Source organism: Rhinoraja longicauda, chromosome 22, assembly GCF_053455715.1.
Source record: "Rhinoraja longicauda isolate Sanriku21f chromosome 22, sRhiLon1.1, whole genome shotgun sequence".
Classification (NCBI taxonomy): domain Eukaryota; kingdom Metazoa; phylum Chordata; class Chondrichthyes; order Rajiformes; family Arhynchobatidae; genus Rhinoraja; species Rhinoraja longicauda.
In genome coordinates this window covers 906,381-921,386 of record NC_135974.1, presented here as the reverse complement: position 1 = coordinate 921,386, position 15,006 = coordinate 906,381, and the positions used below count along the sequence as shown (strand labels likewise).

The window sequence follows — 15,006 nt, the reverse complement described above, 5'->3', positions numbered from 1 at the left end:
CCCGTGACCAAAACCTGCTGCTTTCTGTGGCAGGCGTCTGTGATCCACAGCTGCAGTTTTATTGTTCACCCTGAACAAAGACAGCCACAAAGTGCTGGAATAACTCAGTGGGTCAGGCAGCATCTCTGGAGAAAAAGGATGGGTGAATGTTAGAAGGGTCTACGCCACCAATCTTTTATCTCCAGAGATGCTGCCTGACCTGCTGAGTTACTCCAGCACTTTGAGTCAATCTTTGGTGTTAACCAACATCCTTGGCCCATTGACCAAGTGGGATAAGGCTTGATTAAGCTACCAGTTTAAATGCTGGATCAGTGCAGGTTAAATGTAGGGCTGTGTAATCTGTGTCAAACCACTAAATATCATAGCGAGGGGAGCAAGGACAGCACGTTCCCCTCCATGGGAACTGTATCCTGCCTCTAACATCCGGGGCTGCTCCCAACCACACTGGGGGTGGGTGGGGGCTAAGAGGGTGTCGGGGGCGAGGATCAAGCCTGTGTGCTTCTGGAAAAGTGTGTAGGAAACAAAAATCACAGATACTGGTTTAAATGGAAGGTAGACACAAAATGCTGGAGTAACTCAGCGGGTCAGGCAGCATCTCTGGAGAGAAGGAATGGGTGACGTTTCGGGTCGAGACCCTTCTTCAGACTGATGATGTGCTGGGATGGCCGGGGATGGTGCAAACACCCAGCTGGTCGGGCAAAGATCACCAACCTGAACGACTACCGTCCGGTTGCCCTAACTCCTATAGTCATGAAGTGCTTTGAAAGGCGTGAGGATGCTATTCATTCACTATAGCTCTGCGTTCAACACGGTCATCCCCACCAAGCTCACCAAACTCCACCAGCTAGGCCTCAGCTCGTCATTATGCGACTGGATCCTGGACTTCCTGCTGGAGCAACCGCAGGCAGTGAGAATGGGCCCGCACCTGTCCTCCACTATCACCCTGAGTACCGGCACACCACAGGGCTGTGTTCTGAGCCCCATGCTCTACTCCCTCTTCACACATGACTGTGTTCCTGCATTCGACACCAACACCATTGTCAAGTTTGCAGACGACACAACGGTGATGAAACAAAATACAGAGCGGAGATGCAGAACCTGGCGGACTGGTGCTCTGATAACAATAGACAATAGGTGCAGGAGTAGGCCATTCAGCCCTTCGAGCCAGCACCGCCATTCAATGCGATCATGGCTGATCACTCTCAATCAGTACCCCGTTCCTGCCTTCTCCCCATACCCCCTCACTCCGCTATCCTTAAGAGCTCTATCCAGCTCTCTCTTGAAAGCATCCAACGAACTGGCCTCCACTGCCTTCTGAGGCAGAGAATTCCACACCTTCACCACTCTCTGACTGAAAAAGTTCTTCCTCATCTCCATTCTAAATGGCCTACCCCTTATTCTTAAACTGTGGCCCCTTGTTCTGGACTCCCCCAACATTGGGAACATGTTTCCTGCCTCTAATGTGTCCAATCCCCTAATTATCTTATATGTTTCAATAAGATCCCCCCTCATCCTTCTAAATTCCAGTGTATACAAGCCCAATCGCTCCAGCCTTTCAACATACGACAGTCCCGCCATTCCGGGAATTAACCTAGTGAACCTACGCTGCACGCCCTCCATAGCAAGAATATCCTTCCTCAAATTTGGAGACCAAAATTGCACACAGTACTCCAGGTGCGGTCTCACCAGGGCACGGTACAACTGTACAAGGACCTCTTTGCTCCTATACTCAACTCCTCTTGTTATGAAGGCCAACATTCCATTGGCTTTCTTCACTGCCTGCTGTACCTGCATGCTTCCTTTCATTGACTGATGCTGCACGGAGGCAGAAAGGAAAGCTCTTCAGCGGGTAGTCCATAGAGCTCAGGACCATCGGAACACAGCTACCAGCCTTGGTTGCATCTACAACACACGATGCCTCAGAAAAGCCACCAGCATCCACAAAGACTCCTCACACCCCTGCAACAGTCTGTTCAAACTCCTTCCATCGGGCAGACGATACAAGGCCTTCTACGCCCGCACCTCCTGTCGCACAGTGATCCGGCACAGATCTACTTGCACTTTATTCTGTCTCAAAACTGTTACAATTTGTTTCGTTGTTGCTGTTTAAATTAATTAAATTATTGCATTGTATGGGAGGCGCTTTCCCAATCTCATTGTACCCCTGTACAATGACAATAAAAATATATTGTATTGTGTGTGTGGGGACACAAACTGGAGGCTCAGCAACCCTCAGCCCCACCCACCACACAGGCCGCGCCCCCGATACGTCCATCACACTCGGGCCCCGCCCACCACACACGGGCCGCGATCCCGCCCACCACACTTAGGCCACGTCCATCGCGCTCTAGCCCCGCCCACCACACACAGGCCGCGCCCCGGCACGTCTATCACGCCGTGGCCCATTGGTCCGGCGCCGACTAGCCACGCCTGTACCGACACATCCATCACGTCCTGGCCCCGCCCACATTCGCGTCACTGCCGCCCAGCTCGCGCACGCGTGCTGCTCCAGGAAGTGCCGGCTGCGCTTCCGGTGCCGCTTCCCACGGCCCCAGGATGGACGTCCTCAACCGGCTGCGGCGCTTCGACGCCTATCCCAAAACCCTGGAGGACTTCCGCGTGAAAACATGCGGGGGGGCCATGGGTGAGGGCACGGGGGGTGGAGCAAGTGGATAACGAGGGAGGGAGTACAGCAGGGGAGTTTGAAGAGAGGAAGGGGAGGAGGGAGAGATGTGGATGAGGGGGGGGGGGACATTGTGATGGGTGGGAGTACAGTAGGGGAGTTTGGCGGGAGGGAGAGATGAGGGGGGGGCATTGTGATGGGTGGGAGTACAGTAGGGGAGTTTGGCGGGAGGGAGAGATGAGGGGGGGGCATTGTGATGGGTGGGAGTACAGTAGGGCAGTTTGGCGGGAGGGAGAGATGAGAGGAAGGTGGGTGGTGGGGATGGAAGGAGGGAAGGGATGAGGTGGGAGATGGAGGGTGGTCCCTGTCTACTCTGACACTGTGTCTCTCTCTCTCCCCTCAGTGACGGTGATCAGCAGCCTAATCATGATGCTGCTGTTTTTCTCTGAGCTTCAGTACTACCTCACCAAGGAGGTGAGTGTCCCTGCTGGAGACTGCATGGGCTGCTCAACATCATTACTCCACATGTACTTATTTCTTTTATGTTATTTGAAGGTGTTTTTCAGCAATGGTTATTTCTTGTGATTTTGGTGAGAGCTGAGGCACATGTTCCTCGCTCCCCCTGAGGCTGGTTCTCCCACCACCACTGTCCTGGTGACTGCGGTAAACATTGGTTCCAGTCCTACCTACTGCCCTGTCAAAGTGGGTCCTGGGTCTCTTGTTTATTCAGCGGCTCAGACAGCATCTATAGCACACAAAAAACAGTTAAAGTTTATGCTCAGGCATTCTGCGGGAAGTTGTTTTGCAGTGTCCCAGAACGGATGCTGCTTGATCTGCTAAGTATTTCCAGCACTTAATGCTTCAGATTTCCAGAAGCTGCAGGTTTGATTTCTTCTCTGCGTGATGGCTGATTTCAGAGCCACTGGGACTGAGCTGCTCTCTCTGAGCCGGCTGCCTGCAAGTTTTGTCTTTCCCCATTACACAGCAAAATGAATAGGAAACCAAATTCCTGCTTCCAAACGTTCTGGTATTTCCCAGCTGGGAACGTGCTGCTTGACAAATGCCGTTGCTTTTCCCATTCCAGGTCCATCCTGAACTATATGTCGATACCTCACGAGGGGACAAACTGAAAATCAACATTGACACCATCTTTCCACACATGCCCTGTGCATGTGAGTACAAAAGCAACTTCCCAACGTCCTCCCCTGTCCCCTCCCCCCCTTCCCCTATCACCCCACCCCATCTACTATCCCCCCACCCCCATCCACTATCCCCCCACCCCCATCCACTATCCCCCCGCTCCCTCCCTTATTCCCCCGTCCCATCCACTATCTCCCCATCCACTATCCCCCCTGCCCCGTACACCTGGCCCCGTCCCCTATCTCCCGGCTTCCATCCCCTATCTCCCCACCCCATCCCCCATCCCCCCCTCCATCCCCCATCCCCCCCTCCATCCCCCATCCCCCCCTCCATCCCCTATCCCCCGTCCTCTATCCCCCCCGTCCCAGCCCCTATCCCCTCCCCCATCCCCAACCTGCACCTGTCCCCCTCCAGGTGCCCCCGGTCTCCCTCTGCTGCCCTGTCGCTGCATCTCCCGCTCCTGCCTTCCTCTGACCTATGCTGGCTCCCACTATGATGAGCTTTCATTGTTACTTCATCTCCGGTCAGATCCTGAGATGACGGCCGTGCCGGACTGGCCTGGCCCCAGCACCCTGCACGTGTCCCTCCCATCACCCCAGTCGTATTGGCTGTGCCTTCAGTAACCCTGACCCCACGCTGCAATCACATCCCTCTGTCGCCCTGTTGAAACCCTGGTGTCCCCATGCCCCACTCTGGGCCTGGCGCCTGTTTCACTGCAGGGTCCTGTACACCACCGACTCCCCCTGTACACCACCAACTCCCTGTACACCACTGACTCCCTGTACACCACTGACTCCCTGTACACCACTGACTCCCTGTACACCACTGACTCCCTGTACACCACTGACTCCCTGTTCACCACTGACTCCCTGTACACCACTGACTCCCTGTACACCACTGACTCCCTGTACACCACCGACTCCCCCTGTACACCACTGACTCCCTGTACACCACTGACTCCCTGTACACCACCGACTCCCCCTGTACACCACCGACTCCCTGTACACCACTGACTCCCTGTACACCACTGACTCCCTGTACACCACCGACTCCCCCTGTACACCACCGACTCCCCCTGTACACCACTGACTCCCCCTGTACACCACTGACTCCCTGTACACCACTGACTCCCCCTGTACACCACTGACTCCCTGTACACCACTGACTCCCTGTACACCACTGACTCCCTGTATACCACCGACTCCCCCTGTACACCACTGACTCCCTGTACACCACCTCGGAATGGCAGGCAGTGACCAGTGGGGTACCGCAAGGTTCGGTGCTGGGACCCCAGCTATTTACGATATACATTAATAACTTAGATGAAGGGATTAAAAGTACCATTAGCAAATTTGCAGATGATACTAAGCTGGGGGGTAGTGTGAATTGTGAGGAAGATGCAATAAGGCTGCAGGGTGACTTGGACAGGTTGTGTGTGGGCGGATGCATGGCAGATGCAGTTTAATGTAGATAAGTGTGAGGTTATTCACTTTGGAAGTAAGAATAGAAAGGCAGATTATTATCTGAATGGTGTCAAGTTAAGAAGGGGGGATGTTCAACGAGATCTGGGTGTCCTAGTGCATCAGTCACTGAAAGGAAGCATGCAGGTACAGCAGGCAGTGAAGAAAGCCAATGGAATGTTGGCCTTCGTAACAAGAGGAGTTGTGTATAGGAGCAAAGAGGTCCTTCTAGAGTTGTACCGGGCCCTGGTGAGACCGCACCTGGAGTACTGTGTGCAGTTTTGGTCTCCAAATTTGAGGAAGGATATTCTTGCTATTGAGGGCGTGCAGCGTAGGTTCACTAGGTTAATTCCCGGAATGGCGGGACTGTCGTATGTTGAAAGGCTGGAGCAATTAGGCTTGTATACACTGGAATTTAGAAGGATGAGGGGGGATCTTATTGAAACACATAAGATAATTAGGGGATTGGACACATTAGAGGCAGGAAACATGTTCCCAATGTTGGGGGAGTCCAGAACAAGGGGCCACAGTTTAAGAATAAGGGGTAGGCCATTTAGAATGGAGATGAGGAAGAACTTTTTCAGTCAGAGAGTGGTGAAGGTGTGGAATTCTCTGCCTCAGAAGGCAGTGGAGGCCAGTTCGTTGGATGCTTTCAAGAGAGAGCTGGATAGAGCTCTTAAGGATAGCGGAGTGAGGGGGTATGGGGAGAAGGCAGGAACAGGGTACTGATTGAGAGTGATCAGCCATGATCGCATTGAATGGCGGTGCTGGCTCGAAGGGCTGAATGGCCTACTCCTGCACCTATTGTCTATTGACTCCCTGTACACCACTGACCCCCCCTGTACACCACTGACTCCCTGTACACCACTGACTCCCCCTGTACACCCCCAGACCTGAGCATCGATGCGATGGACGTGGCGGGCGAGCAGCAGCTCGACGTGGAGCACAACCTGTTCAAGAAGCGGCTGGACTTGGGGGGCAACGTCATCTCCTCCGAGGTGGAGAAGCACGGTAAGGCCAGCGCGGGCACTGCCCGGTGCCCACGGGGTTAATCATGGCAATGTCCAGCTGGTCACCAATGGCACTGCCCAGTGCCAACGGGGTTAAACGTGTTAATTTGGTCATCAGGTATGAGACAGGAATGTGTGGACTCTGATATATCTGTACTACACGTTAGAGTCAACCAGTGCAGAAACATGCCCTTTGGTCCAACTTGCCCATGCCGACCAGTGTGGCCCATCTACACTAGTCTCACCTCCCCACTTTTGGCCCAAATCCCACTAGGACCCGGATCAGGTTCAACAACGACAAGCCTCGGTTCACAACAGAACTCAGACAGCTCCCCCAGTCTAAAGATGAGGCTTACAGGAGCAGGGATGCAGACCTCTACAGGCAGGCCAAGTACAAGCTGAGAAGAGGAATCAGCTGCCAAGGAAAGGTACTCTGAGAAGTTGAGGTGCAAATTCTCAGCTAATGACTCTTCTTCAGTTTGGAAGGGCGTGTAAGAAATCACCAGCTACAAAAGGAAAGCTCCTTGGACAATCGTCAGCTGACCAACGACCTGAACGAGTTCTACTGCAGGTTCGATGGACAAACATAACCCTGGTTCCCGTACCCAAAAAGCCAAGGATTACTGGTCTTAATGACTACAGGCCTGTTGGACCCCCTGCAGTTTGCATACAGGGCCAATAGATCAGTGGATGACGCAGTCAACGTCGGCTGCACTTCATCCCCCAGCACCTAGACCGCCAGGGGACCTATGCAAGGATTTTGTTTGTGGGTTTTAGCTCTGCATTCAACCATTGTGCCAGAGCTACTACACTACAAACTCTCCCAGTTGACTGTGCCTGAACCCCTCTGTCAGTGGATCACCAACTTCCTGACAGACAGGAAGCAGCATGTGAGGCTGGGAAAGCACATCTCAGACCCGCAGACCCTCAGCATAGGAGCACCGCAAGGCTGCGTACTCTCCCCTCTCCTTTACTCTCTCTACACCAACAACTGCACCTCCACAGACTCCTCTGTCAAGCTCCTCAAGTTTGCGGATGACACAACCCTGATTGGACTGATCCAGGATGGGGAGGAATCTGCGTACAGACAGGAAGTGACACAGCTGGCGTCCTGGTGCCATCGCAACAACCTGGAGCTAAATGCTCTTTAGACGGTGGAATTGATAGTAGACTTTAGGAGAGCTCCCCCTCCCCCACACCCCCGCCCCCCAAACACCATCAACAACACCACAGTCACATCTGTGGAGTCATTTAAGTTCCTTGGAACCATCATCTCCAGGGACCTTAAATGGGGGGGCCACCATCGACTCCACAGAAAAAGGCCCAACAGAGGATGTATTTCCTGCGGCAACTGAAGAAACACAATCTGCCACAGGCAATGACGGTCCAGTTTTATACTGCCATCATAGAGTCTGTCCTCACCTTGTCCATCATGGTCTGGTTTGGTTCAGCCACCAAGCACCGACATCCGGAGGCTGCAGCGCATCATTCGATCATCCGAGAAGGTTGTTGGCTGCAACCTTCCCCCATTGACGAACTGTACACTGCAAGGGCCAGGAAGCGAGCGGGCAAGATCATCTCTGACCCCTCTCACCCTGGCCACAAACTCTTTGAAGCATTTCCCTCTGGAAGCCGACTCCGGACTGTGAAAGCAGCCACAGCCAGACATAAAAACAGATTTTTCCACGAGCAGTAGCTCTACTCAATAACCAAAGTCTGTAGCCTCCTTGTGCTCTGGTATTTTATTTCATTCTTCATGTGTTTAACTTATAATGTTTTATTTTTAATTGTCTACTGTATGTCGTGTAGGAAAAAAACTGCAGATGCTGGTTTAAATTGAAAGTAGACACAAAATGCAGGAGTAATTCAGCGGGTCAGGCAGCATCTCAGGAGAGAAGGAATGGGTGACGTTTCGGGTCGAGACCCTTCAGACAGATGTCGGGAGGGGGCGGGGCAAAGATAGGATGTAGTAGGAGACAGGAAGACAGTGGGAGAACTGGGAAGGGGGAGGGGAACGAGAGGGACGGCGGAACTATCTGAAGTTAGAGAAGTCAATGTTCATACCGCTGGGGGGTAAATCCCCAAGCAAAATATGAGGTGGTGTTCCTCCAATTTGCGCTGGGACTCACTCTGACCATGGAGGAGGCCCAGGACAGAAAGGTCAGATTGGGAATGGGAGGGGGAGTTGAAGTGCTGAGCCACTGGGAGATCAGGTTGGTACTTGCGAGCAAATCACCATGGCAAATTCCTTGTATGTATACATATTTGGCTAATAAAATTTATCCAAGTCAAACCTTTCCTACCCTTGTAACTATCCAAGTGTTTTTTAAATGTTGTTATAGTACCTGCCTCAACTACCCCCTCTGGCAGCTCGATGCACACACCCACCACCCTCTGAGTGAATGAGTTGCCACTCGGGTTTCTGTTGAATCTTTTCCCCCTCACCTTAAGCTTCTGTCCTCTGGTTCTTGATTCCCCAGACTCTGCATTCGTCCTATCTATGCCCCTCATGTGATCACTATAAGATCACCCCCACATCCTTCTGTCCCCCAAGGAATAGAGTCCTAGTCTGCCGAACCTTTCCCAGTAGCTCAGGCCCTGAGGTCCTGGCAACAGCCTCGTAAATCTCTGCACTCTTTCCAGCTTAAAGACAGCCACCCTGTAGCCGGGTGACCGACACTGAGCACACTGCAGTGTGTGTTCCCAGTGTACAGCTTTACTCCCTCTCTGCCCCTGCCCCGGCCTGCCCCTCCCCCGGTCTGACCCTCCTACTCTGCCCCTCCCCCAGCCTGCCCCCTCCTACTCTGCCCCCTCCCCTGGCCTGCCCCCTCCTACTCTGCCCCTCCCCCGGCCTGCCCCCTCCTACTCTGCCCCTCCCCCGGCCTGCCCCCTCCTACTCTGCCCCTCCCCTGGCCTGCCCCCTCCTACTCTGCCCCTCCCCCGGCCTGCCCCCTCGGTTGCCCACCCTCTCTCTGCCCCTGGCCCACACAGCCTCCTTTGGTGCGTGTTGTGATGGTGGTTATCGGGGCTGTTTCAGAACTGGGGAAACAGGACGAGGTGTTCAATGCCACGCAGCTGGACCCGGGCCGCTGTGAGAGCTGCTATGGGGCAGAGACTGACGACATGAAGTGAGTGTGACTGGGTGCACATCGTGGGGGGAGAGGGAGGGAGAGGGGCGGGGAAGAGGGAGGGAGGGAGGCGGGGAGAGGGAGAGAGGGATGAAGAATGGGGAGGGGGAGGGGCAAGGGGGCCAGGAGATGGGAGAGGGGCGGGGAGAGGTTGTGGGTGGGACAGTGGCGGGAAGGGAGAGGGAGGGATGGAGGGGGGCAGAGGGAAGGAGGGGGGAGAGAGTTGGGGGGGAAGAGGTAGGGGCGGGTGGGAGGCAGGGAGGGGTGGGGGGGGTGGAGAGGGAGGGGTGTAGTGGGGTGGGTGTAGTGGGGTGGCCCAGGGGTTGACCCTGGGTGGGGAGTGATGCTTGGCTGCTGGGCCGCTGCAGGTGCTGCAACACCTGCGCTGACGTGCGGGAAGCGTACCGACGGAAGGGTTGGGCGTTCAAGAACGCCGACACCATCGAGCAGTGCATGAGGGAAGGCTTCACACAGAAACTGCAGGAGCAGAAGAACGAGGGCTGCCAGGTCTATGGATTTCTGGAGGTCAACAAGGTGTGTGTAAATGTGCATGTGTTGTCTCCGTGCTGCATCCCAAGGTCCACACGCACATACAGGCACACACACACACGCACATACAGGCACGCACACGCACATACAGGCACACACACACGCACATACAGGCACACACACACACGCACATACAGGCACGCACACGCACATACAGGCACACACACACGCACATACAGGCACGCACGCACACGCACATACAGGCACACACACAAGCGCGCACACGCGCTCACACAGTTACATGCACACACGCACCAGCACACAGACACACACACAACCAAGCACACACACGCACATGCACAGACACATGCCCGGACACCTTGCTTCCTGTAAAGACTATCCCCTACTCCCAATTCCTCTGTCTGTGCCCAGGTTGAGGTGTTGTATACCAGGACATCGGCGATCAGCCGTCGCATACAACAAATTATCCTCCAACATTTCCACCACCTCCAACAGGATCCCACTACTCACCACATCTTCCCATCTCCACCCCATTCCGCTTTCTGCAGAGACCGTTCCCTCCGCGACTCCCTGGTCAACTTGTCCTTTCACACCCAAACCACCCCCTCCCCCTCCCCGGGCACTTTCCCCTGCAACCGCAGGAGATGCAACACCTGTCCCGTTACCTCCCCCCTCGACTCCATCCAAGAACCTCGACAGTCTTTTCAAATGACCTGGAAAGGATTGGGGATGTGTAAAGATTAGGGGGGGGGGGGGGGGAGTCAGTCTACCCCACGACAGAAGGGGGTGGGGGAGGAGTTGTACAGTTTGATAGCCACAGGGAAGAAGGATCTCCTGTGGCGTTCTGTGCTGCACCTTGGTGGGACCAGTCTGTGGCTGAAGGTGCTCCTCAGGTTGACCAGTGTGTGATGGAGGGGGTGAGCTGTATTGTCCAGGATGCTCCACAGTTGGAGGAGCATCCTCCCCTCCAAGACCACCTCCCACGAATCCAACTCCGCCCACAGGATGGAGCCAGCCTTCCTGATGAGTTTGTTAATCCTCTTGGCGTCGGCGGCCTTCGCCCTGCTACCCCGGCACACGGCAGTGAAGATGGCACTGGCCACCACCAATATGTAGAACATCTGCAGCATCTCACCTTCTCAAAAAGTACAGCCGGCTCTGTCCCTTCTGGTACAGCGCCTCAGTGTTCCTGGACCCGTCCAGTTTACTGTCCAGGTAAACCCCAAGGTACTTGTACTCCCCGGTAAACTGCACATCCACACCATTGATGTAGACAGGGGACAGGGGTGTTCCTCTCCTGCTAAAGTCCACCACTAACTCCTTCATCTTGTTGGTGTTGAGGTGCAGGTGATTCAGCCCACACCACTCAACAATGTCGTTGACTACACCTCTGTATTCAGCTTCCCTCCCCTCACTGATACAGCCCACAATTGCAGAGTCATCTGGATACGTCTGTAGGTGGCAGGAGTCAGAGTTGTTTCTGAAGTCTAAGGTGAACAGGCAGGGAGAGGACCGTCCCCTGTGCATCCCCCCCCCCCCCCCCCCCCCCCCGTGTTGCTCACCACCATGTCCGAGACAGTTCTGTAGCCTGGTTAGATCTATTGCTTTCTATCACAAATCCCTATTTTTTCCTTCTGTTGATCAGGTCGCTGGGAATTTCCACTTTGCTCCTGGGAAAAGCTTTCAGCAGTCACACGTGCATGGTAAGGAGGAGGGTGGGATTGTACGGGGGTTTGTGTGGGCAGTGTCGGGGGGTGGGGGGGGGGGGGGTGGCCCTCACCCTGAGTGACAACACTGTAAAAGCCGAAAATTATTACAAAGCCTTGGGAAGAAGTTGTTGTGGGGGGGACAGTCAGACTGTTGTTGTGGGGGGGGACAGTCAGACTGTTGCTGTGGGGGGGGAGACAGTCAGACTGTTGTGGGGGGGGGACAGTCAGACTGTTGTTGTGGGGGGGGACAGTCAGACTGTTGTGGGGGGGGACAGTCAGACTGTTGTGGGGGGGGGACAGTCAGACTGTTGTTGTGGGGGGGACGGGGACAGTCAGACTTGTTGTGGGGGGGGGACAGTCAGACTGTTGTGGGGGGACAGTCAGACTGTTGTGGGGGGGACAGTCAGACTTGTGGGGGGGACAGTCAGACTGTTGTTGTGGGGGGACGGACAGTCAGACTGTTGTTGTGGGGGGGACAGTCAGACTTGTTGTTCGGGGGACGGGGACAGTCAGACTGTTGTGGGGGGGGGACAGTCAGACTTGTTGTGGGGGGGGACAGTCAGACTGTTGTTGTGGGGGGGGGGGACAGTCAGACTGTTGTTGTGGGGGGGACAGTCAGACTGTTGTTGTGGGGGGGACAGTCAGACTGTTGTTGTGGGGGGGGACAGTCAGACTGTTGTTGTGGGGGGGACAGTCAGACTGTTGTTGTTGGGGGGACAGTCAGACTGTTGTTGGGGGGACAGTCAGACTGTTGTTGTTGGGGGGACAGTCAGACTGTTGTTGTTGGGGGGACAGTCAGACTGTTGTGGGGGGGGGACAGTCAGACTGTTGTTGTGGGGGGGACAGTCAGACTGTTGTTGTGGGGGGGGGACAGTCAGACTGTTGTTGTGGGGGGGGGGGGGGACAGTCAGACTGTTGTTGTGGGGGGGACAGTCAGACTGTTGTTGTGGGGGGGACAGTCAGACTGTTGTTGTTGGGGGGACAGTCAGACTGTTGTTGTGGGGGGGGACAGTCAGACTGTTGTTGTGGGGGGGACAGTCAGACTGTTGTTGTGGGGGGGGACAGTCAGACTGTTGTTGTTGGGGGGACGGGGACAGTCAGACTGTTGTTGGGGGGGGACAGTCAGACTGTTGTTGGGGGGGGACAGTCAGACTGTTGTTGTGGGGGGGACGACAGTCAGACTGTTGTGGGGGGACGACAGTCAGACTGTTGTTGTGGGGGGGACAGTCAGACTGTTGTTGTGGGGGGGACAGTCAGACTGTTGTTGTTGGGGGGACAGTCAGACTGTTGTGGGGGGGGACAGTCAGACTGTTGTTGTGGGGGGGACAGTCAGACTGTTGTTGTGGGGGGGGACAGTCAGACTGTTGTTGGGGGGACGGGGACAGTCAGACTGTTGTTGGGGGGGGGACAGTCAGACTGTTGTTGGGGGGGGACAGTCAGACTGTTGTTGTGGGGGGGACAGTCAGACTGTTGTGGGGGGACGACAGTCAGACTGTTGTTGTGGGGGGGACAGTCAGACTGTTGTTGTGGGGGGGTGGGTACGGTCAGACTGATGGGGGGATGGGCAGATTGTTGGGGGGTGGGTCACAGACTGTTGTGGGTGGGGGGGTACGGTCAGACTGTTGTGGGGGGGTGGGGATGGGTAGATTGTTGGGGGGTGGGTCACAGACTGTAGTGGAGCTAGGGGGAGACTGTCAGTTACACACACACGTGTTGTGCAGGGCTGTGTGGGATTGGTGCACAGTGTGACCCTGTGACCAGCAGCCTGGGCTCCTGTGATGGGACGTGTAGTGGGTGGTGCTGATGCTGGAGTGTGGGCCAGACATCTCGTGGGGCCATGGGCAGGGACAGTTTCCTGGGGGGGGGGGATTATGAGTGGTTTAAAAACAGGTAACATCAGTAAATGAATGTGCTGTGGGTGGTGAGCCAGCAGTGGTCATCAGTGAACAGGGTTGAGGTGTGTGCTGGGTGCTGGGCCACAGGGCGTGGGTGGCTGGGAGCACTGGAGGGGGAGGTGGGGATGGAGGGAAGGGGCAGGGTGAGATAGGTGGGGGGTGGAGGAGGGGAAGATGGGTGGGGGGAGGGGTGGGGGGTGCCACAGTTACTTGCAGGGGAGCATCCAACTACACTAGCAGCGCTTTACTGGAATAGACGTGGAATTAATGGCAAGGGGGAGATGTCCAAAACTGAGCCCCATAATCATCAGTCCCGTTGTAAAGTGTGAGGTATGATTGTGTCGCTGGTGAAACGAGTCACTGTTGCCTGTGGGTGTCCGTCCCATCCTCTCCCGTCCTGCCCCACCCCACCCTGCCCCGTCCCGTCCTGCCCCACCATGCTCCACCCTGCCCCATCCCGTCCCGCCCCACCATGCTCCACCCTGCCCCGTCCCGTCCCGTCCTGCCCCACCATGCTCCACCCTGCCCCATCCCGTCCCGTCCTGCCCCACCATGCTCCACCCTGCCCCGTCCCGTCCTGCCCCACCATGCTCCACCCTGCCCCATCCCGTCCCGCCCCACCATGCTCCACCCTGCCCCGTCCCGTCCCGTCCTGCCCCACCATGCTCCACCCTGCCCCGTCCCGTCCTGCCCCACCATGTTCCACCCCGCCCCGTCCTGCCCCACCATGCTCCACCCTGCCCCGCCCCGTCCTGCCCCACCATGCTCCACCCTGCCCCGCCCCGTCCTGCCCCACCATGCTCCACCCTGCCCCGCCCCGTCCTGCCCCACCATGCTCCACCCTGCCCTGTCCCATCCTGCCCCACCATGTTCCACCCTGCCTCGTCCCATCCTGCCCCACCATGTTCCACCCTGTCCCATCCTGCCCCACCATGCTCCACCCTGCCCTGTCCCGTCCTGTCCTGCCCCACCATGTTCCACCCTGCCCCACCATGCTCCACCCTGCCCCGTCCCACCCTGCCCCACCATGCTCCACCCTGCCCCGTCCCATCCTGCCCCACCATGTTCCACCCTGCCCTGTCCCGTCCTGCCCCACCATGCTCCACCCTGCCCTGTCCCGTCCTGTCCTGCCCCACCGTGTTCCACCCTGCCCGTCCCACCCCACCCCACCCTGCCCCGTCCCTGTGCTGGGCGCTGCGTGCAGCTGCAGGCCGGCTGCCTGGTCTCTGTCGCTGTGTGTGGCCCGTTAGCCCTGTTAGCAGGTAGAGGAGGCTGGTGCCAGTGCAGGCCGTCACTGTGTCTGTGCTGCTTGGGACTGCGGTTCCCTGTCGGGGCCGCTTTTAAAGGGCAGGGAAAGGCAGAGTGAGAACAGCGGACACGTTAACATCCTCAATCACCACGTCATGGGATTAAACTCCAAGTGACCTGTTTAAGAATTTCTGCTGAATCATACGTAAGGAGGCTAAATGAACAATGCCCATCATTGTAAACTTGTAGTTCCAGATTTCCAGCATTGAAGGTGTAGGACATG

At 56.1% G+C, this 15,006-nt stretch overlaps 1 protein-coding gene across 2 annotated transcripts in view; it reads left to right on the top strand.

Annotated features, from left to right (window-relative positions):
* Nucleotides 1–2,522: 2,522 nt before the first annotated feature.
* The window catches only part of ergic3 (ERGIC and golgi 3), a 31,152-nt gene continuing 18,668 nt past the window's right edge, over nt 2,523–15,006 (top strand). For both annotated transcript variants that reach the window (XM_078418594.1, XM_078418593.1), the window contains exons 1-7: nt 2,523–2,644; nt 3,027–3,097; nt 3,708–3,795; nt 6,115–6,234; nt 9,271–9,361; nt 9,730–9,895; nt 11,517–11,574. In XM_078418594.1, the coding sequence (XP_078274720.1) occupies nt 2,557–2,644; nt 3,027–3,097; nt 3,708–3,795; nt 6,115–6,234; nt 9,271–9,361; nt 9,730–9,895; nt 11,517–11,574 (682 nt within the window). In that variant the 5' untranslated portion in view covers nt 2,523–2,556. The remainder of the gene's footprint in view (nt 2,645–3,026; nt 3,098–3,707; nt 3,796–6,114; nt 6,235–9,270; nt 9,362–9,729; nt 9,896–11,516; nt 11,575–15,006) is intronic.